Source organism: Onychostruthus taczanowskii, unplaced genomic scaffold (assembly GCF_017590055.1).
Source record: "Onychostruthus taczanowskii isolate IOZ18803 unplaced genomic scaffold, ASM1759005v1 scaffold95, whole genome shotgun sequence".
Lineage (NCBI taxonomy): Eukaryota > Metazoa > Chordata > Aves > Passeriformes > Passeridae > Onychostruthus > Onychostruthus taczanowskii.
The window spans coordinates 1,760,062-1,782,408 of record NW_024507546.1 but is presented as its reverse complement, the minus strand read 5'-3'; the positions used below and the strand labels follow the sequence as shown (position 1 = coordinate 1,782,408).

Genomic DNA, 22,347 nt, shown 5'->3' with positions numbered 1-22,347 from the left:
CAGGAGAAAGAGGGGAACAAGCAAGGACTACTCAGAGACATTTGTATTACCCAGAGGACAGAGACCAGAAGCTTCCAAGAACACATATGAGATTGTACAGTAAGTGTGCACCAGGTACAGGAACAGCACATCAATCTGCTGGTAAGCCCATATGTAGCCCCCACCAGGAAGTATTTTAAAGACAAAAAAAAAAAAAAAAAAGAAAAAGTTAAAAGCCATTTAGAGTAGAAATATTGGACAACTTGGTAATTCTTTAGGCTAAGGGCTCCACACTGGTGTCTCTGCTCTCTCCCACACCCATATTTAAACTGAAACAGGACAGCCTCAACTCTGCAACTGCAGAGCTGGACATATAACTGCTCATGCAACTTTGGTTTATTTCACTTGGAAACCTGAGATTTGGCACACTTGTTGTAAGCCCTTGAGACTGCACCTCACTGGCTTTAGGAAAACAAAGCCGAAAGCCGGCCAGAGAAAAAATCCTGAGCATTCACTAGGCAATGTGCCCTGCCAAGGGCCCAAGGCCATGCCAGGGGACAGCTGTGGCAGCAGACAGGCTGATGTCAGGAAGCCCAGCTGGCCCCAAGACAGAGCCCAGCCTGGCTGCATAGAGCTATCACTGCCTGCACATCACCTGTGTGACAGCCAGCCTTCTCCGCCCTCCAGGGAGGTGACAGTAAAAGTGTTACAGCAGTGACATTTTAGGAATGTATTTAAGACCTGCTTTCATTCACACACACCAAGGAAAGAGGAATGACCACACCTTCCCTGACATGCTCTGACAGCATCTCCCATTCCCTTCCAACATGGGGCATAGGAATAGGAGTGCTTTCCTGCGTTATCCCAAAAACATTGAAGATGTTATACAACTTCAACTCCTTGCTATGCATCAAACAGTGGGATTAATCAACATAGCAACATCTTCTCTCCCCCACAAACAATACATCTTAGTATTTATTAAGTATCAAATTGTCTCCAACATAAATTACATCCAAATTATGCAAGTTTCAATAAAGTCAGATATTTTATGTACAATGTTTGTCTTGAGTCAGATAAACCTTTATCATTTTAACCTCTAACGTAAAAAGCAAACCTACATCAGTACCAAATAAAGCATTAAAAAGGTAACAAATATATAACGTTTTAGAAATGCTCTCAGAACGCAGAAGTTAATGGTGAGGATTTTTATAGTGCAGGAATCTTGGGTTTACAGCTCTTAGACCATCTCTCTTTCCCTGCGGATGGCACAGCACAGAACCATACTGAATATCATGCCAACAATCTGGAAAGAAAGCAAACAGATTAGAAATCAGGAAAGCAAACATGTGCTTTCATCAGCATGAGGACAAGCTGCTCTTCACAGCCCAGAGGTCGCATTTATTCTGTATTTTTACACTTCACTCTGCCATTCCCCACCCCCCAATCCCCAAAGTTCATTCCCAGGAATCCCATTCACCTCAGTACTTGAAAATAAATCACAGAATATGTCAAGTTGGAAGAGACCCACAAGGATCTTCAGGTCCAATTTCTGGCCCTAGCACAGCACCAGCAGCTATAAACCACTGCCGCATCTCCTAAGAAAGCTTTGGTCATCCCAACATGTGCTTTTCTCCAGAGAGGTCAAACACAAGTGCAAGTTTTTTTAGCAGCCCTGTTATTTCAGCCCTCTAGCAGAGCCTGTAATTGTTATAAAGGAAAGAGAAGAAGAATCCCCAACAGATAGTAGGATTAAGATGTGGGCCAGCAACACGACCAATGCATCTTCACTCCGTATCTACACACATTGCTGATAAGGTTTCACCACTGCTGAAAGTGCAAGGAGGCAGATCTGAATCCAAAACAGAAGCAGGAAAGCCTGAGACATCCCAGCCTCTGCACTGCCTCAGGGCCCTGCAGCACACACCCTGATCCTGCTGTGACTTGTCCTCAGTGGAATGGCCTTGTGAGCTGCAGGGCCAGGCACTGTTCTACAAGACTTCTGCTTGTGTATCCTCTGACCACCCTCTAAATAAACTGGAAACTCACCATCATTACAGCAATGCCAAGGCCAACTGCTCCAATGACATTGAATTTGGATTTGAAGACATCATCAATGGCATCAGGGCAGGACTGAAATGGAACAGATGGTTCATTAGTGTTTTACACACACAAGGTTCATTTGAAGACTCATCTTTTAAAAGCTGCTTTGATCTGGCCTTTACTGTCACATCCTTAAAGAGAGCCAGGGATGGTCCTACACAAGAGTTGGTGGAGAAGTTTAAATCTACTCTTCAAGTACCTCAGACTTGTTAATAGCACCTTGACTGCAGCAGGATTCCCCTCTCAATCTGGCTGTCAGCACTTCAGATGATGCTCATCCCCTATCAAAACAGATTTAAAGCCATTCTTGATATTGCCAATTGCTACTGTAATTTTGCAGATACCTCATGAACCCACAGTGCGTGGGAATAGCATGACACCTAGGCTAGGATCCATGTGAGGGGCAGATTCATAGAGGGGCCAGTTGAATGTTCCCTGGACAAAGTTGTTTTTTTTAAGTTCCCTTGCAACTTAAAAAAAAGGTATAGTCCTTTTCCCAGAACAGACACATACACGCTGGCCAGTAAGAAGAACAAGGCATTTTTACAGAGGTATAAATCTTTAAGAGACTGGTAGCTGGTCGAAGTCTTATCCCAGCTTCTGTCCTACTTGTTTCAGCAGCAAACATCAGTGAGCTGCTGAAAGCTACCTTTTTATGTTGCTGTTCTTTATCCAGTCTAGAAAGAAAGACTGTATCTGAGATTAAAGGGATATACTGGTAAGAATGAGCCAGTTCAATCAGAATACCAACACAGCACTGCTTCTTAGAGGTACACTCCACTACATTTCTTTGATCTTGTAATCTATCCACTGTTTATCTACAACTGGGAATGGGCATCACAAGATGAAATCAACAGGTAAGGCTAAAACACACAGCAGAATAAAAACAAACAAAACCTGTGCGCAGTCTCAGTTACTCCCACACACTCCAACTCAGACTGCATGGACAGGACTAAAGATACAGACTGAACAGTCTCATGTGAGCAGATATGTGAACTGTCAATTAAATTGAAAAAACTCAAGTCAGAATTCCTGCACGTTAAGAACCATAGAAGGACTCATACAAACTGTCTTGGAGCATAAAGCAAGAGCACAGGATGTTTGTAAGGAAAAGAGGAAGAGGGGTGGTTCAAAACTACAAAAGCTGTTTTCTCCTGTTATTTGTGGTATACAGGCACCTCTGCAGCAATACTCCAACAGGGAAACCTCATTCACAGAATTGCCTTCACAGTCACCAACTCACCTGAGCAGGCTACCAATGCCTTACCCTGCTCCCTGTCCTTGCTGAAGCTTTAGACTTGCTACCACCCCAAACTCTTACTTCTCCCTAACCAGGAGGGAGCCGACAGCTCCAAGCAAGCACCAGGAAGATGCACTGAGGAGAATAGAGCTCTCAAGGCACTGTGAGGGTGTTTTTTAGGCAAACTTTTGCTCTTCCACTGCCCACCCCAGCAGTGAGTCTGTGACACACAGACTGCACATTTCCTGAGCAAGGTCAGACTTCCTGCTTGTTCTTTCCATGGTAATAGTGGGTTTGTTTTCCATAACCAGCCAGATCACAGACAGACTGCCACACCAGTGTGACATGGGCATTTCCCACAGACTGGGAGGGTTTCCTGACGTGCGTTTCTCACTCTACCCACTGGGCAGAGCTGATGGCAAATTACATCAAGTTTTACCTTGACAGAGAATGACTCAGACAGTGTCTTTGCTGGACAGGTGTCCATGTACTGCTGCTCCACAGCTCCAGTAAGGCCACAGCAGTTTAGCTACAACAAAAGACACAAAAAGAGACTCAGGTTAAACAATCCTTATTTTTATTCAGCAATCTGTTAAAAAAAAAAGGAAATAATTTACATTAGTTTTTATTACAGATCAAGTCCTGTCACATGACTGCTATAAACCAAATTTTAACAAGCCTTAAACTAAAGGACAAGGTTCTGAAAGGAAGAGCTAGACCTCTTTAAGTACACACAAAATCATTTTGGCAACAGCCTATGCTCCTTACAGACACAAGGCTGAACCCCTCACACAACCACCACCACCTAGTTCTAGACACTTCAGAGAGACAAAAAAAGACATCCTGAATTTATTTATACTACACAAAACCATCTCTGCAATCTTTGGTTTCTTCTAACTAGTAAAAAATTTGTACAGGGGACTAGGTGGCATGAAGAACAGTGTGAGGAACAGCTGCATTACTGTCTAGGTTAAGCAGAACCATATACTTACAGCAAGCTGAAATGCTTTCAGGGTGTCTCTGGCACTTGTCTGAGTTCTCTTTCTGTAGGTGTCCATGTAGAACTCCTTTAACTCATCAATAATCTAAGGAAAAGCAAAGACTTGTCTAATAATGGTGTGTTAATGTCATACCTTGTATTAATTATGAAAAACTTGCTTTCAGCAAGTCAGTCATCAAAACTCCTGCAGCCTACAACACCCATTCTTCTGCCATGTACAAACAGAGGGTGGACAGAAGGCTCACTTGTTTCAGGTGAGAAACACTCACTTTAACAGCCACACCTAAAGAGGTAAGACTGTTTCCCCTTCCAAATCTCTGACCTTCTAAAGAGGAGTGAGAGAACCAACTCTTTGCCCGCTGGCTGCCCAAAAATATTCCCTATTCTACTGTACTGTATAGAAACTGAAGTTTCTATATTTCCCCATTGTGTAATACAATGCAAGCACAAAAGCAACCCTGGTCACTAAGCGTGGGATTTTGAAACAAGACAGAATCTTGACTGCTTGGGAGGAACAAGCCATATCAGTCATGCTTCAGGTGCAGATACATGCAGCTGTCAGCTGACCCAGCTCCTCTCTGGAAGTGGTAAAGCCTCCCAGCCAGCCTGCTTCAGCTCACAGCTCAGTCAGGTACTCTCTGGAGGGCACCTCTAGCATGCAACAGCCTCTTGGACTCTGGCTTCCCTGCTACAGTCTTGTGTTTAAATATTACAGTCAGATTTTTTTGTGTTGTTTTGCTTGAATCAGCCTTTTTCCCTCTCCCCCAAACTCCCTGGGTAATAAGGATTTGACTTGTACTGGTAGAGATGTCAGCAGACTGCTGACTGTGGGCACACTCATAGAATCATGGAGTGATTGGCATCAGAAAGGAGCTTTCAAGATCACCTAAGTCCTGCACCTCTGCCATGGGCAGGGACATATTCCACTAGACCAGGCTGCTCAGAGCCCGATCCAACCCAGCCTTGGACAGTGTCAGGATGGAGCATCCATAGATTCTCTGGGAAACCCGTTCCAGCATCCCACCACTCCCAACTTTTAAGAGCAACCTACCTTTTCTTTATTTGAAAATCCCCAGATCCCAGCAGCAATTTCAAGGGCAAAAATCACGAAAAGGAAGAAGAAGAACTAGAAAAGAAAGACCACGTTATTCATGAAGGCCAGAGCACCACAAACCAACATCACACATGTACGCTGCAAGTTCATCCAGACTTGTGGGAGCTGTCACTCAACCAGGTTGCAGTTGGAGGTCTGAGACATTGGTAACACCAGGAAAAAGGGTCAGCGCTTCTTCCCAGGAGCGTTGGAAAGTCTGGCAGTGCTCTCCAAGCACCAGACCTGCTTTTGATCATTGTTAATTAAACCCAATCATCGGTTAACTTCAACTTTGAAGCTGTATAAGTCATTCAGACACACCACAACAGCTGGCACCAATTCTTTATTCTGGTTTGTCACTCTTGTTGCTTTAGGAGTCATTACTTAATTCCTAGCTTACCACCAACTCCCAGAGTGCTAATGGTCATTTTGTTGTATATCCCATAAAACACAAATGAAAGTGTTTTGTCTCTCACTGATTACCGGATCCAAAACACCAGTATCATTCAGGAGCACTTTAAAGAGATACTCAGAATTGGAAAGGGCCAGAGGTATAATTTTGCAACAAATACTTGAATTTAGGTTCTTCTGTGACACAGAAGGGGAGTTGTTCTTTCAGTGGCTATAGTTGTTGTATTGCACTAAATAGTTTACCTAGTTGTTGTTTTTGCAGAGTGTTTGGTAATTTGCACTGATCACATGGTTTGTCCCATTCCGCCCCCCCCCACCCCCCCACCTTAAGCCCCACTGGTAATGGTTTGTCCCAGTTTTACTTCTCCCCTCGCCCCTTCCTCATTTGTATCCCATTGGCTCTGGCTCCTTCCCTTGAGCTTAAAATCTCTCAGGAGGAGACCCCCAACTCTCTTCCCCCTGGGACACTGCCTGGATCCCGAGGTGACTCCTATCAAGGAATAAAGTAGGACTTTGGTCCCGAGGAGAAGAGTGTCTCCAGTCTTTTACTTTTGTCCTTGTAAAGGCTGCGAGGGGCCAAGGGTCCAGAGCTGGCTGGATAGGACCTGAATGCCCAGGAGAGATCAGCCTTTACATATAGTAGTTGACTTTTATTAACTAAGTCTTCTGGTTATTTGGATGAGTAGTTATGCAAGTGCACAGATGTGCATGAACCCAGTAAGCTCCACTGCCTCCCGCCTCATCTGACAACAATGACACTGCTCTCCAGTAATTGGCTTGCAGAGCAGTTGTCAACTAGAAGAGCTCGTCCTGCCTGTGATTATGAACAGTAGAGTCTTGTTGTTTCAAGCACCAAATACCACAGTTCTAGTCTGAGAGATTAAAGACTGCACCACCTTCAGAGTCCAGGATGAACTGTCTAGCAACGACAGCACGGCTGTTATCAATATTTTAGTTCTGTGTTCACAATACTCCCAGCCTTGACACTTCAGTGTATGTCAGACACATCCAGCCTCTTGATATCATCCTCTGTTCAAATGCAGCAGGAGCATCTGGATTTCAGGCCAGAAATGAGAACTATTATTTAACACTTTAGCATTATGTAGGTGGCCATGAGTTTAAACACTCAAATTTTTCAGGGTTCACAATCTGCTGCCCTTGAATTACACAGTAATATTTTCCTTCCTTTCTCATCATGCTGCTCAAGAATTTAAGCATTACCCTGAGCACTTACCAGGCCAAGCATACACTGAGATTCCTGTGATGCACCACAGCATCCCAAGAAACCAACCAGCATCATAAGGGCACCAGCTCCAATAAGGATGTAAACACCTAGGGAGGAGGAAAACAAAGGTGTGCAGGTCATTGAGGCCGCAGCAGCAAGGTATGAAATTAATTGCTCCACAAATAGCATTGATAGCTTTTGCCAAGGTTTAAGTTTCTTTACCGAGGTGTTTCAAGGGGAAAAAAAAGGGGGTTGTGCCTAATTTTCAAAGCAAATGCATCTGAAAAATTGATATATAAAACCTTCATTTTGACACAATTAATGTGTACCCTTACTGCAGTTTCACAAGCTTTAGAAAATGGGCAAGATAAAGCCATCTAAGACAACCTGTAAGACACTTTTTACAACAGGCTCAGAGCCAAGAGTTATCAACTTCTCCTCAGGTGAAGATAGAGACAACTGGAATTAAAGACAACTGGAATAGTGATTTATCAACAACTGCAAAGTCTTGAAGCAGATGCTTCTTCAGGTTATAAAAAGTGTCAGAGATTGTAAACAATTCTACCCAGAAATAAGGTAGTGAGTATGTTGAAGAAGAAAAAGCCAACATTTCTGAGGTAAAAGGCTCCATTTACGTCAAATCCTCTGGCTCCTGACCTTGGGAACAACCAGCCTAATCATCACAGCTATGAGCTGGAGACAGCAGCAAGACATGGTGAGCAACAAAACTCCCAAAAGATGGTAAAGGGTATTACAGGGGTGGTGAAGCATCAAAGAATCAGCACAAGGCACATGGAACAAGCAGGACACTTCTATCAATAGGGACATAAAAACAGTTCAATACTAATTAAAGAGAGCTAGATGTAAGCTTTTGCAAATTGATGTTGTGTTGCAGGATTCATTTGGTGTGTTCTGTTACCCCCTAAAGCTATAATGGTTCGGTCCTGGGATCCCCCTCTCCCCCTCCCCTGGAACCTCTCTCTCTGAGAGTGTCAATTCGTTCTCTCCTCCCCTGTTTCCCTGGTTACCTTCTGTCAATCCCTCCCCAAGTTCCTGTCCATCACCCACTGTCTCCTTCCCATATTCCAGAAAGTTCTCCTTTCTTCGGTGGGTGATTGGATCGGGAACAAGGGTCCCTCCCTGTCACATTCCCTACTGGCTAGCCGGCATGTTTCTCATGAGTTTGTTCACTCCCCAGTTCGCCCTCATTGGTCAATGTGTCGTGTTTCCACCCCCTTTATAAGCTGCTGTTTTCCCTGACTCGTGGTCCCTGCTCGGCTGGTGCACCTGGAGTTAATAAAGGCGCTGGATTTTACCCCCGAGGAGGGTCCCTCTCTTCTTTCTTCTACTTCGCCTGCCTGCTGCTCCCTGCTGCCCCTTGCTGAGGCGCTCCCGGGACGCCCCGGCGCATCTAGGGAGTGCCCCCCCCGGCTGTCGGCTGCCGTGCCTTCAGCTCAGCCGGCGAGCCCTCCTCCCTGCCCGAGGGAGTAGAGAAACTCGGACAGCAGCACAGCAAATTAGGTATTCTAGATGCAAACCAACAAGATGAGCTGCCAAAATAAACAGCTCATTGATGCAGCATTTGTAAGGGATTAAGCCTGACATTTCTTATCAGGAGGAAATTCCAATATGGACTTTTTAACCTCAGCTTAACCTTTTTCCATTTTGAAAAAATAGGAAAAGAGTCCATCAGTACCACTTATTCCAAATTGAGTTGTACAGAAAGCCTTTGAGGTAATTTGCTTTGTAACTTACTGCAGTCAGTAACTACTCCCAGAAAATTATGTTAAAGCAGAAATTCCTACTGAGCTTTTTTTTAAAACTCAGCTGAACCTACAGAGATTTCAAGCAGGTTCCACTGGCTGCATCCAGCCAATAGCTTAAGCATCACACCATAAACATTTTATGTTTTAGGAGGTGAAAGAGTTGTTTTAGACTACCCAAAATAAGACTTGTTAAATATTCAGCTCAACAGCCAAGTTTAGATTTCTGTTCTTTTTCTGAGATCCACTTAGAAGTGTCTGGGAATCTCCCTGGCAGCTCTAAGAACCACCCAGTTTGCTAAGATGCCATCATATCAAGTGTAAACCACGAATTTTCTCACACATAACCTGTCTGCATACCTGCAGCTTCTTTGTGAAGTCCCACGAGCACCTCACTATTTCTAACTATGGCCTCTACACCATTCCTAACAGTACTTCCTGCAGGCACAGGTCACTCTAGGACTAAGAGGCTGCAACGTTAAATTGCACCTCCTTGCAAGTGACCTACAGACTCCAGCCTGGGAGCTGTCACAGCTGAGTAACCAGGGACAGGAGCCAGTTTTTTGGCAAGAGAAAGATGAAGCTATCCTTTAAAGAGTGCCTAATTAAAGACTGCCTAATTCCATTCCCCTGCCATGGGCAGGGACCCCTTCCACTATCCCAGGTTGCTCAGAGCCCCATCCAGCTTGGCCTTGGGCGCTTCCAGGGATGGGGCAGCCACAGCTGCTCTGAGAAACCTGGGCCAGGGCCTCAGCACCCTCACAGGGAAGAATTCCTTCCTGATATCCAATCTAAACCAGTGTGAAGCATTCCCCCTTGTCCTGTCAATCCGGGCTCTTGTCAAGAGTCTCTTTCCATCTTTCCTGTGGGCTCCCTTCAGGTACTGGAAGGCCACAGTTCAGTCACCCCCAATCTTCTGTTCCCCAGGCTGACCAATCCCAATTCCCTCAGCATTTCCTCATAGCAGAGGTGCTCCAAGGGTCTGAGCACCTACAGGTGACAATAACCAAATTATGTGTGTTCCCCTGCCCAACCTTAAAAGTGACTGTAGAGATCAAAATCAAAGTTCAGATAAAATCCAGTTAATTTAGGAATTCCTGTGACATTTACAAACTAAAAATGTGTGTGTCCCCTAATTAATGACCTTACAAACACCTTCCATATGGTCTAGCTAAAGCTACATTGATCCATGCTGGCTGGAATAATTCTCATATATACCAAGATATTTGTGCATTCTTCCCATTCAGCTCAGGATGAATTAGGAGACGTGGGGCTTTAAGAGTTAGACAACAGTGCACGTGCTCCTTCTGAGAGATGAGACAACAGAGTTGTGTTTTGGGTAAGCTCAGGTTGGTCACTCTGGAGAAAAAATATTAATTACTCAATTAGTTTAGCGTGAAACTTTGCTGACGCATATGGTGATAAGCATCAGGAAGAAATATCCTCTGTGTCTTCCAGGAGCCCCTGGGATTACAAAATGTTTACTGACAGCAACAGAGACAAACTACTGTGGGAAAAAGGCTGAAGAGCCAAGAAACCACTCACATGGCAGCACTGCTGTCTGCACAAGAGCTCACAGGGGAAGCTGCTTTTTGGCTGTTTAGGGCTGTTTTGCCTTTTTATCCTTTAAGAAAGGCCAAGGTTTCTGAGCAGCCTGGAAATCATGGCACAGAAGTGTGACCTATCTCCTGCGTGATCCCCCAGCTTACCTGTGTAAAACTTTGTGTCAGGTTCCAGTTCAAAGACGCTTTTGGTCTGTGAATCAAAGTGAAGCCATAGTCCAACTGCAAGCACTGCTGTCCCTGCAAGCTGTAAGAAAAAGGAAGGCTTGTTAAAGGATACCAACTAATCCACCCAGCTTTGCATTAATAACAAAATCAGAAGCAAACAAAGGATACAGCTTTTATTTAAAGAGGTGGTGACAAAGGACAAGCATAAAAGGATGGGGATAGCAACACATGAACAAAGTCCCAGACATGAGGCACCTTGTTGACAGAGCTATATACATAATATAAACTCCAATCCCACAGGAGAACAATGCCATTCTTGTTCCTTTCTGAAAATATCCACAGTTTAGCCAAGTGTCAGTATTGCCACTGATCCTTACACACATTGTTTTATTCTGGGTGGATGCAGACACTGCATGGCTTAGTGACCTTAAAGCTTCACACTGAAGAGCAAGTCTGTCACAAGGAAAAGTGCCTAGTAAGGCCAGCTGGAAGTTTTAGCATATTAAGCAGACTGCTGAGAGTTCAGTGTACCATGGAAGGGAGTTCAAGCAGACTGCTGTTCTTGCCAAACAAGATAAAACCAACCCATTAAGTGACCACACTGACAGGAATAAGAAAATACCAGCTGCAGCAGTAGAAAGTTGCTGATCTGGAGCAATACAATCAAGTTTTAGGTAATATTTACTTTTATTTAATTATCATCTCTGCCTGCATACTTCCAGGGTCCTCTTAACATTGGTGCCTGTGTTTGCAGCAAGTCACTTTGTGTATAAATTAGCCTATGGATGAAACATCTGGTGAAAGCCACAGGAAGTGTTGCAAGAAAGAGGGAACTGCACTCTGGTAAGGCCAATGGCAAGAGTTTGCTTTGAAGAGACTGAATCCTCCTTTAAAAAGAAAAAAAAAAAAAAGCGGGGGTTTTATTGCATGTAAAAAAATGAAGAAACTAGGACAAAGTATAAAGCTGGAGTGTGCTTCTCAGCTCTTCCTTTGAAGACCATTTAACTATTAAAAAAAGCTCTCCAAAAGTGAGATGCAGACAGAAATCTCAAACACTGCAGCAGACATTAAAAATTTAAACTTAAAATTGAGCAATAAGCTTATGAAGTCTGGTGCTTTGGCCAGGCAAAGCACACATGAAAAGCAAAAATAAAATCCCAACAAGGCCTGACCTTGATAAGAAGGTCCTTGCAGAAAGAAAAAACATTCCTGATTTACCTTTAAGAAACTGGGAACTGTTTAATAATGGCAATTTTTAGTGGGAATATGGGCAGCGTTCCCTTGGTGAGCACCCAAGGATGCAACATCCCTTCCACACCAAGCCTACCAGAGAGGTGGGAGCCCGTGAGCCCCTTCTCCCTGCTGTGGAAGAGTTCCTGCTCACAGACAGCCCCAGCTTTCCTAAACCAGCTTTTCTTGTACGGCAGGAACTGGAGTGCCAGGCCTGCCTCCAAGAGGAGCTGCAGGGCTGTAGCTGGGAAAACAGATCAAGTGACACACAACTCAAAGAGCCAAACCCACCTGGAGGATTCCAGACCTAAGCAAAAGGCCTTGTTGGTGTTTCTGGCGCTTACTCTCAAGGCACACCCGCACACGCCTCCTGCTTGCCTTGCCAGGGCTACCCTGACAATACGATTAAGTTATGCTGGAGCACCTTGGTACAACACAGAATGCCACAACAGCATCATTATTTCAATTTCTTGTGCCACAGCTGCACCCCGAGGGGAGGGAGAGGTGCAAAGGGGAGCTGACAGAGAGAAGGGTTGCTGCTCTACCTGCTCTCCTGGCTGCAGCACCACTTCAAAAAGTCTTTGCCACCTCATCTCACCTCAGTGCCTCTGTTCAAACATCAAAAAGGCTTAGTGATGGAAAAAACTCTGCTTTGAGACTGCTGTTAAGTCACCCAGTATTTAATAACACTCTGCTTGAGGCTCCCTTTCCTGGTCGTCCAGCAGTCGTCAGCTTTTATAGCTGATTCAGATCCCCATCATTAGAAGAAGCCTAGAGCCTCTGCTGGTTTTGCCAGGAACTCACAAATTGTGAAGCCACAAGCCTGAACACCCAGCTCGTCTCACCTACCAAATTTATTTACAGCTTGACAAGTTGCAGCGCTTGAGTAGAGAGCTCTGCAATTGGAGCAGGGCACAGAAAAGGACTGTAAAACTAAAGAAACTCTTAAGCCTGGTTCATACTGTAACCATGCACATAATCTTTAAACTCCAAGCAAAGGAGAAGACTCAGTTAATGCCCTCCAGAAACAAACTGGTCTGTTCACATTGGGCAGAGAGGCATACCTAATATAGCTCCTTTCAAAACACAAATTTAACTCTTCCCCACCACCACACAGAGGTACGTGGCAGGTTTTCTCCTTGTAAAAGCAGTCACTCTGTGGGAAAGATTAAGAAGGTGCCAGGGAGACAAGAGACTTACAGGAGCACAGAACAGTGATAACACTTCATGCCAGTGAACTGCTACACAGCACTAAAAAAAGTGGTAGAATTAAACAGAGCGATAATTCTCTGCATGGTGGATGAGAAATAAAATGCAGCTCCTTCATGCAAGAATAAGAGACTTTCTGTCTCCATTTCTTAAGGAAAGCAGACTTAAGTTCTCAGTTTGTGCTCTTCCTACCCAGACTGACCACTGAACTAAAAAAGGCAGTTTTAAAAGCAGAGGACAAGAAACTTGAAGCTTCAAGTTTCCATCAAAACAAGGGAGAAATGAGGACACAGCAACACCAGCCTCTGAGGAAGAGAAAAGCACAGCCCCACAGGCACTTGCCAGCACCTGTGGCCAGTGTGGCACACTAGAGGCTCAGGCACTGTCACCTCCCCGCTCACCCACTCTATGCCAGCAAGATGGGATTTGTGCTGGGATGGTTTGGGAGCTGTGTTTTTCCTTCCTGGGAAAGGGGTGCAAGGCCCCCAGCATCGGCTGCATGGAAGCAAATCACCAGACAACCTAATTGTTGGGTTTTTGTTTGGTAATCCAAGGGGCTTCCCCACCTAACAGACCTATTTTATCACAGGAGATGAGCAGTACGTTTCTAAGTAGCTCTATCCTGCGCTGAAAGAGAAATTTAGCAGGAAAAGAACAACACTGTATTGCTGAAAGTAGTCCATTTTGTCCGGCTTCACACACACAAAGAAGAGAACGGGTTTGTGTGCTTATCAGACAGGTAAGTAGTTATGTTTCTATAGTGGCAAGTACAGCAAAAAGAGCTCAGAAGAGCTCAGGTTTGGGTTTTTTTTCCAGTCTGGACAAAAAGTGAAGTTAAAGGGATACTGCTTACTCGCTGTTTTGGAGACGTTTGTGGCAGTGATTTTCCAGCAAGAGCATGTCCTGGCACAATTACACTACTGGCTTCCCACTCCAGCAGACCAGGCTTCCTTGTTTTCCACAACCACTACTCCCAGCTCATTCCTGCTCCGTTTGGAGCTGCACGGCTGCAATAATGATAAAACTACCTGGCCACTCCTCTCCTAGCCCTGTGGAGGCTCCTCAGGTTGTTTTTTTTTCATTACGTGCAACCACACCCCCTTGGCCCCTAAAGCTCACTCCTGCATGCAGCTTTCTGCCTGTTGCAACAGGAAAAACAGCTTTTTTGGTCTATCTTCCATTCTTACATAGCCCTGCACGTTCCCTCGTGAGCCTCCTGTGCAGGACTTCCCTCGTCTCACCCATCCCACGGCTCTGGTGCGTCCCCCTTGCTTGGCCTCTGGGTACATCTAAGAGTGTGTCCCAGCCTTCCATGTGAGAAGATACAACCGACAAAGGACCTGAACCAGTCAGGATACACTTGAGACGAGAAAACCTGTGTATCCTGGAGGCAGGCGCCACACAGAACACTCTGCCTTCCTCCCCTCACCGTCCCTGGCTAACTTGCGCATGAGTTCGGAGTGTGCCTCAACATTGAACACTACCAAACAATTCCCACAGGATTTCTGCCCCGCTCTGACACCCGAGGTTTTGCAGATACGGCCCCCCCCCCCCCAGCAGAAGGCTTGCACAGGAAACCCTTAGATTTAATGATAATGCCGTAAACACGTATTAAAACCTTGAGGTTTAAACAAAAAGAAAAACCCAGAACAGCAATTGTGTTAACGCATCCCATAGCAGCACAATGTGTGACACTATTTTGGAAAGCTGGGAAGTTTATTTTGGATTTAACCACTATTTTGCAAGGATCATTTTGTTCAGTCCCTTCTGACCTTGTTCCCTTGTTAAGAGACAATCACCTTGACAAGGGACAAGCACCCCACTTGCCTCGGACATCTTACAGCATCCTATCTTTCCACAGGCAGAATCACTTCTCAAGGAGCTCAAGGTCCAAGCACTTACCAACCCCTCAGACAGTCCTTTGTCTGTCCTGGCAAACAAAGCTTTGGGAAGGAGACACCCTCCCCTAGCCCTTTTCCACTTCCACAGGGTGGAGGCAGGGATAGGGAAGAAATCAGACAGTTCAAGAATGCCTGATAAGTGGCTCAAAGCCTGTAAAAAAACGCCCTTGAACCCTGATAAGTGGCTCAAAGCCTGTAAAAAAACGCCCTTGCACCAAGAAAAAAACAAAAACAAAAACAAAAAAACCAAACCAGAAACCAGAAAAAAACAAAAAAAAAAAAAAAAAAAAAAAAAAACAAACAAAAAACCCAAACCAGAAACCAGAAAAAAACCCCAAAAAAAACCAACTAGAAAAAAAAAAAAACCCAGAAAAAAAACAGAAAAAAAAAAAAACAAAAAAAAAAAAAACAAAAAAACAAACAAACAAAAAAAAAAACAAAAAAAAAAAAAACAAAAAAACAAACAAACAAAAAAAAAAACAAAAAAAAAAAAAACAAAAAAACAAACAAACAAAAAAAAAAACAAAAAAAAAAAAAACAAAAAAACAAACAAAAAAAAAAAAAAAACAAAAAAAACAAAAAAAAAAAAAAAAGGAAAAAAAAAAAAAACCAGGGAAAAAAAAAAAAAAACCAGGAAAAAGTGGGTCTTGCCATTTTGACACCTTTAGGCCAAGTTTACATACAACTTCCACCAAGTTCATGGCATTACCTCCAGCAGAAGGTTAAGTCATTATGTGAAAATAAAGAAGTCAGTCATAAATACTACTTTCAGTCTTGTCAGCTAAGTACGGTATCTAACACAACACTTTCTTTTTTTTCTTCAAGTAAGAAGGTATGTCAGGCTCAACACTACTGTTCCATATATAGGTTTACACCACGATGTGACAAGAAGGCATCAAAAAGTCATCATCTTCACTTCATAAACACTTGAACTTTTAGCTAAAAATCTGACTCTGTAAGAATTTACTTCTCACTGTTTTAGACTGAACTAAGAAAGCCAGGATCAGATCTATAACGTTGCAAAGCACAGGCAAAGAAATTGAGAACATTATGAGCAGTAATGAACTGTTTCTGTCCTTTTACTGGCTGGTACTCCATAAATAAAATCCCATGAACAGTAACTACAAGTGAAGCTCAACATCACTCTAAACCCTCAGTTACAGAATTAGTGTTATCCACAACAGCACAGGTTTTCAGAGTTTTGAAACAGCTCCCCTAACACTTGTGCTATGGGGGCTTGCAGTTATATAAGAAACTGCAGCTAGTTTCAAATAAGTTTGGAAAATAGTGGATTGGAAAGGAAGAATTTTTTTTCTGCTTAGCTGGTTTCAAGAATGTTGTGGCCTATGTTAATGCCACAGCACTTTTTGTAATAAAATGGTGCTCCAGTACAGTAGGAGCAGCATTACAAAATTCCTGAACCACTGCCAAGACTAGTGCCCATTTCATACAAGTTCCTATTCAGAAACCAGTCTGCTATATTTGCAATTAGAATTGCAAATAGGATCCAGGACTGCTGGAACTCTAAGTAGCTTCACATCAGATTTCTCAAGACAACATACTCCAAACTTAATTCCTGACTCCACAGAACTTACCGGAGTCAATACACACTGAGCTGATGCAGCATTAGATTATCACACTGTAGCCAGCAACTGCATCAGTTCATTACAGACAGCAAAAGCAACTAATTTGTGGGTTCTTCATATGCACCTGCATCTATACATACTAACTGACACATGCATATTTCCCTGCCCATCCTGCAAGTCCTCTGCTGTAGGAGAAAAGACCCTCTGAATTGTTGTTCTCGGTGCACAAAAGCAGCTGAGATTATGGTTCAAAACAAAGTCAAGTTATCTTCAAGCTACAGAAGGAAAAGGGCTCTCCAGGCCTAATTCTGCTGATCTTACTTTAGCAGGCACTACAACACACAAATGCATTTATTCATAAAACACACAGAGCTGGAGAGTGGAAAGTCAGGACAAGAGAGCTGCCCAATAGTGGAAAGGAGCAAGAAAATGACTGCTCCAAACTTCAACATGAACTCTGCCTCTGTGCTACAGCATTTCCCTGCCTAAAATACATTAAACCATAAATATTAGCAGCAGATATCTTCATACTCCACAAATCCACAAGGGGAAAACCTGGCACTGAAGTTTACCAATGCAAGGCCTTGCTTTTGTTCAGCAGCAGGAAGCCAGTGGGAGAACAGGCAGGCACTTGCCTGGTGTGATCCAAGTTGCTCAGAAGCCCATAGTTTTCCTAGGAAAAGACTTCATCACCAGAACCAACAAGCCTGAGCAAACCCAGGGAGTTAAGGGAGCACAGCTAAAGGCAGTCACTCATTACACAACTCAAGGCAATCCAGCATTGCTCACACTAAGGTTGGTCCAAGGCAACTTTGCTAAGACCACTCCACTGCTCAGGTTTAAGGAGCAAAATGTGCTGTTTCCATTGACTTCTTGCCAAGCTTAAGCCAGCCTGGTGGGAAAAAAAATTTAGTTCTGTATCAGGCTTGACCCCCTCCCTCCCACACCCCAAAACAGCCCCCAAATTTGTATTAATAGAAAGCAGACTGTCAGGGATGCCAGGGTCAGCACTGGCCATGCCAAGACAGCAGAGCTGTTAGCAAACCTGGGTAGGAGATCACCAGCCCCAGCAAGGACAGCACAACAGCAGCAAGGAGCCTCGTGCCTGCTGCAACACTCCATCCCAAGAGAAAACACAGCCAACCCTAATTTCTACACCTCAGAGAGGAGACTGAACCCCAAAACTTACAGATCCATGCTTAACTGGACTTGGTGTACACATCCAAAGATGTCCCCTTCTTTTCATTTAGGCCACAAGCACAATTTAAGCTAAACTCTGAAGCCACAAAATTTTCAGAGAATACGGTGTTAGTGCCCAGCCTTCTCAGCTGGAGAAAGGCCATCAGATCAATCAAGCACAAGATCCTCAGGAAGGGTTAAAAGAACAGAACAGAAGGTAGTGTTTCCCAGGACCAAACTCCTGGGCTACATGTTGAGCACTTCAAGATTGTGCCAAGACACAGCACCTTGAGAGAAGAAAAATTAACAAAAGGCTGCTGAACTCCATGTTAGCAAGTTGGACTAGATGATCTTAAAGGTCTTTTCCAACCTAATTCAATCTGTGATTAGCCAGGTATCCCTTCACCAACCTATTCCTCAGCATCTGCTGAGGAGAAAGTATCACAACTGTCCTCACAGTGATACTTTTCTTCTGAAAATGTCCTCTTTCCTGGCTTAATATCCCATAGCTCTTGCTCACTGCCTCTTTCAACACAGTCAGGCCCTACCTACTGCCTGGACAATCTTGATTCTAAGGATCTCTAGCACATTTCCATGCTGAAGACAGACTTGCTGATAACAGAAACCCTCCTCTTTCTTTCCCAAAGATTACCAAGTTCCACTGTGATCCTCTCAAGACAGGCAGATGACCAGAGCAGCCTGCAGCACTGCGGGACACCAGCATGCCATGGATTTTGGGAGCTTTACACACCATATTCCATCTTCTCTCAGTCCATTTCTGAGGCTGGTTTTGCTCTGTTGACACTAAGCACTCACCTGGTGCTTTTGTAAAGCCGTCATATATTATTTTCTCCTAAGGCTTCACTGCTCCATGGCAGCAGCTGCCCCTGAATCATTTAGTTCCTATCTTGAGGCAGCTTCCTGCTGGTGCTTCCCATGGGAATTACTTGATGCCTGCCTTCGGTGAGAATCTCACCCTGCTGTGTCAGCAGGCAGCCATCACCTTCATCACCCTGAATAATGGGTGCCAGCCAGCACCCCTGTGCTCCTCCAGATGAGGTGGGGCTACACTGACCACCACAGAGTTTGTACCAGCACCACTGCTTCTCTCTTCAATAGCACAGCTGCACCTCACCACAGGCCTGCCTCCACTCCAATAGCCATCTCATTCTTGCCAGGATCTTACTCCAGGCCTGCCTGGTTTTCACGAGGCGCCTGAGATTTCCAGGAGACATTGAAGAAGTGAACCGACATCACTCAGTTCTTGCCTTCTCCAACATTCAGGCTTTTAAAAGCTCCACGGCAGCAGCTTCATGAAGTCTCACTTCCCCTTGCAGTAGCCAATGTCCCTCCTGTACATGTACACCAGCTTTTAAAAAACCTTCTCCTAGGCTCTTTTCAGATACTCCATATGTGCTACTCTCTGGGTATCCCAGACAACCATAAAGCAAAAACCCAGCCTCCAATTTGCGGCATTCCAGCCCTCCAGCACGGAAAAGGGATGGTGAGCAGGGGGAGTTACCTAATCACAACTCACTTAAGAGTTCTGAAGTGTTTTGTGACCTTGGAGAATTGTTAATCAAACATTTGCTGCTCCTCCTGTTTCACCTCCCTTGCATCAAGAGGTCAGCTCAAGCCTGTGCAGAATTCCGAGTCAAAGACAGGTTATGGCATAGAACTCTATTTTACTGGGGAAGATTTTAACGAAGTCCTGCCAAACATGGCTCACTAAACTTTTATACCTGGAGCTATGGAAGCCTGGAAGGACTCCCTGAGAAACCCCCTTTCCATCATGTGTCTGAAGAGGGGTATGTTACTTGGGTTTGCTTTTGCAAATTACTCCTAAAGCTTTCCTTTGGCTAACGTTATTGTTATTTTATTAGGCTCACCAGCATTTATGAACCTTTATCTCCTTCCTTTGGACATAGCTTCAACTTTGAGAGTTTCTTTTTTTATTTCAATAACTTCCTTTACCAAGCTGTTTGAGCCTTTTTGCTTCCTCTTACCCTTGTTCAAGCCTCCAATGGAAGCAAATACATTCCACCTAACGTGGCAACCACAGCCATCTGCAGGTTTGCTGCAGACCACTGAAGTTCCTGACCTATCCTTTTGAGACAATTTATTTCAAAACAAAGCAGGTACAGAATTGCATTTGGGTACAACAAGTTTTGTCAACATCCATTACTTAACAGACTTTTCACATCTATAAAGCCATAAAAAAAACCATTAAAGCCTTTTTTCTTATTAGGGTGATTCTTGCCTTTTAATGCTGGCAGACCAAGAACACCTTTCTTTTTATGCTGTTCAGTGTGTAATAACCCAAGATATTACAGCTACTTTATTTCCCCACAGAGGACACAAGGTTTGCTAACACTGTACCCCCTAAACGCCCCTCCAACTATTTTCAGTAGGCCACAATGACGTGGTGGTCCCCATGAGCCAAGGATCACTCCAGCTGGTCAAACACATACTTATCTCTGGCTGAGCCAAGCTGCTTGAATTTTACTACCTCTTGGGGCCTCCAGACACTGGGATCTCCAAGATGTATTTATTTATCTCCCTTTAATTCTTTTTTCTTCCTCTTTCCCACATCCTAGCTGCATACTGCCAGCCTCAAGAAGCCAACTTGAAAAGCCACATGTCTCAGCTCCTCTGGCAGCAGCACCACTCTTCTTCCATCCACTCTGTCACCAGTACAATTCGGTATTCACGAACACCCCTAAAGGTAGGGGTAAAGCCTCAGCACTTTATTACCATGACACTCCCAAGCAACAGGTACATCCCGAGCTAAACAAGACCCCTCTCCCGATTCTCAGCCTACCCCCAGACAACAAGGTGGTGAAGCTCAGGTTAAGAGCTTCTTTGAGGCAATGCCGTTGCCACAAGAATTTCTGTCCCATAAAATACTCTGCAGGGAAGTCTGCAGCTTTGAAATAAACAAACAAAACAAGCACAAGGCAAAGCACGAGTACTCCAGTCTCTTTTAACAAGAAGTTCAAAACCTCACTGACTATAAGTTTCAGGCAGTGCTTTATCAGGCTCTTCTTTCTGATCAGCTCTAATCCTGCAAATGCGACAGCCCTGTTCATGATCCAGCGAGTCCCGGGTGGCAATGTATGCTTTCCCGGGTCAAGTTCTGCACAACGTCCCTCAACTGCAGCCCAGCTGTGTATTCTCAACTCTGCTGCAACCCATTTCGACATCGAGACATCCCGAGCACTTCACCTATTAACACGGCAACTTCCACTCATCCCACGGGCAGTGCTGCGACTGACTCCAGACGCGGCTTCTTCCCGCAGCTCCGACTTCATTCCTCCACATCACAGCCACACACGCACTTCGCCACCGTGGCAAACAGCCCAGAGAAAATCCAGCTTTCTGAACCATACACACTTTGCTCCTATCCATCAGGCACACAAGCAGCTCCCGTATTACTTTTCCATGTAGGAGCCAGCGCTAAATCCAGGTGCCCACGCCCCGAGTGCTTGAAGACAGACCCAACCACTCGGCTCAGCCATGCTTTCTCACGCTGCCTGGCCAACAAGACGTAGTGGGGCCAGGAAGCACATCGGAGACGTGATCTCAAGGGGTGCCGGTCTGCTCCGAGAGATTAAACCCGAAGGGAAGCCACAGCTCCCACCAACTCGAGGAGTTCACACACACGACAACCGCGGGCTTGCGAGGAACCGGCTCACCACAAGCACATACCCGGCACCAGGAAAGCCAGCAGGGAGCCCGACCTGCACACAGTTTTAGGGCGAGGATTGTGTGAAGTGCTGGGGGATGCTCAGTGGGGGCGGGCTAGCTACAAACTCCGCACCCCCTCCCTGCCTGGCAGCACCCTCAACCCGCCTTACGATAAAACCCCAAAAACGTCAAAAATAAAGCGGTGAGCACCCGGGCCCACGCCCCTCTCCTTTCGGGGGGGCAGCAAGTGGAGAAAAAAAGCGAAAACCACGCATCAGAAAAGCAAACAAAACGCGGCTCCCGGCGCCTCCCCTCCCCTCCATCGCCGTCCCGCGGGCTCCCCGCCGGGAGGCGCGGGGGACACAGCCCGGGGCGCCTCACCCAGAAGATGAAGTTGAAGCCGAAGAGCAGGTACTTGATACACTTGGTGCCTCCTTTGACGGGCATGGTGCCGGCTGCAGACACGGTGACCAGACTCGCAGACTCCGACGCCACTCCTTAAATGCGGCCCTGCCCGGGTGTCTCGGGGACTCCCCCGCCCGCCTCTGGGGCCGCCCCCGGCCGCGCCCCGCACCTGCGGCCGCCCCGCTCCGCCCCAGGCCGGGCGGGCTTCCTGCGCTCCAGCAGCGCCACACGGGGCCGGGCACGGCCGTCCTTGCGGCTCGGAGTGTCCCGGCATGGAGGGGAAGCACGGGGAACGTCAGAGTCCCGCTCCTGGCCCTGCACGGCGCCGCTTCAGCAATCCCACCCTGTGCCTGGAGCGTTGTCCAAACGCTCCTGGAGCTCCGGCAGGGTTGGGGTTGTGACCGCTTCCCTGGGGAGCCTGTTCAGTGCCCCACCATCCTCTGGGTGAAAAACTTCGTCCTAATGTCTAATCAACCCCCCCACCCCAACCCGACCTGCTCTTGCATATATTTCAGAATCCTTAGGATTGGAAGGGATCTCTGGAGATCATCTAGTCCAACCCCCCTACCAAGGAAGGGTCACCAAGAGCAGGTGACGCAGGAATGTTTC

General features: G+C 45.5%; 1 protein-coding gene across 1 annotated transcript; it reads right to left on the bottom strand.

The window, feature by feature from the left end:
* Positions 1-924: 924 nt before the first annotated feature.
* Positions 925-21,864, bottom strand: CD9 (CD9 molecule). Its single transcript, XM_041426855.1, has 8 exons — positions 21,715-21,864; positions 10,521-10,620; positions 7,058-7,155; positions 5,371-5,445; positions 4,312-4,404; positions 3,759-3,848; positions 2,026-2,109; positions 925-1,282 (listed from the first exon to the last, which is right to left on the bottom strand). The coding sequence occupies exons 1-8, from the start codon at positions 21,778-21,780 to the stop codon at positions 1,217-1,219; spliced, it is 672 nt and encodes a 223-aa protein (XP_041282789.1). The 5' UTR covers positions 21,781-21,864; the 3' UTR covers positions 925-1,216.
* Positions 21,865-22,347: the final 483 nt, after the last annotated feature.

What these genes read in the sequence shown, in the direction of transcription:
- CD9 (XM_041426855.1), bottom strand. Translation starts at nt 21,780, where the DNA reads ATGCCCGTCAAAGGAGGCACCAAGTGTATCAAGTACCTGCTCTTCGGC. An exon ending in TGACACAAAGTTTTACACAG is followed by an intron (nt 7,156 to 10,520) that starts GTAAGCTGGGGG and finishes CCTCCTCCCTAG; the next exon opens with GTGTTTACATCCTTATTGGA. An exon ending in CTCAGTGTATGCTTGGCCTG is followed by an intron (nt 5,446 to 7,057) that starts GTAAGTGCTCAG and finishes TTTCTTTTCTAG; the next exon opens with TTCTTCTTCTTCCTTTTCGT.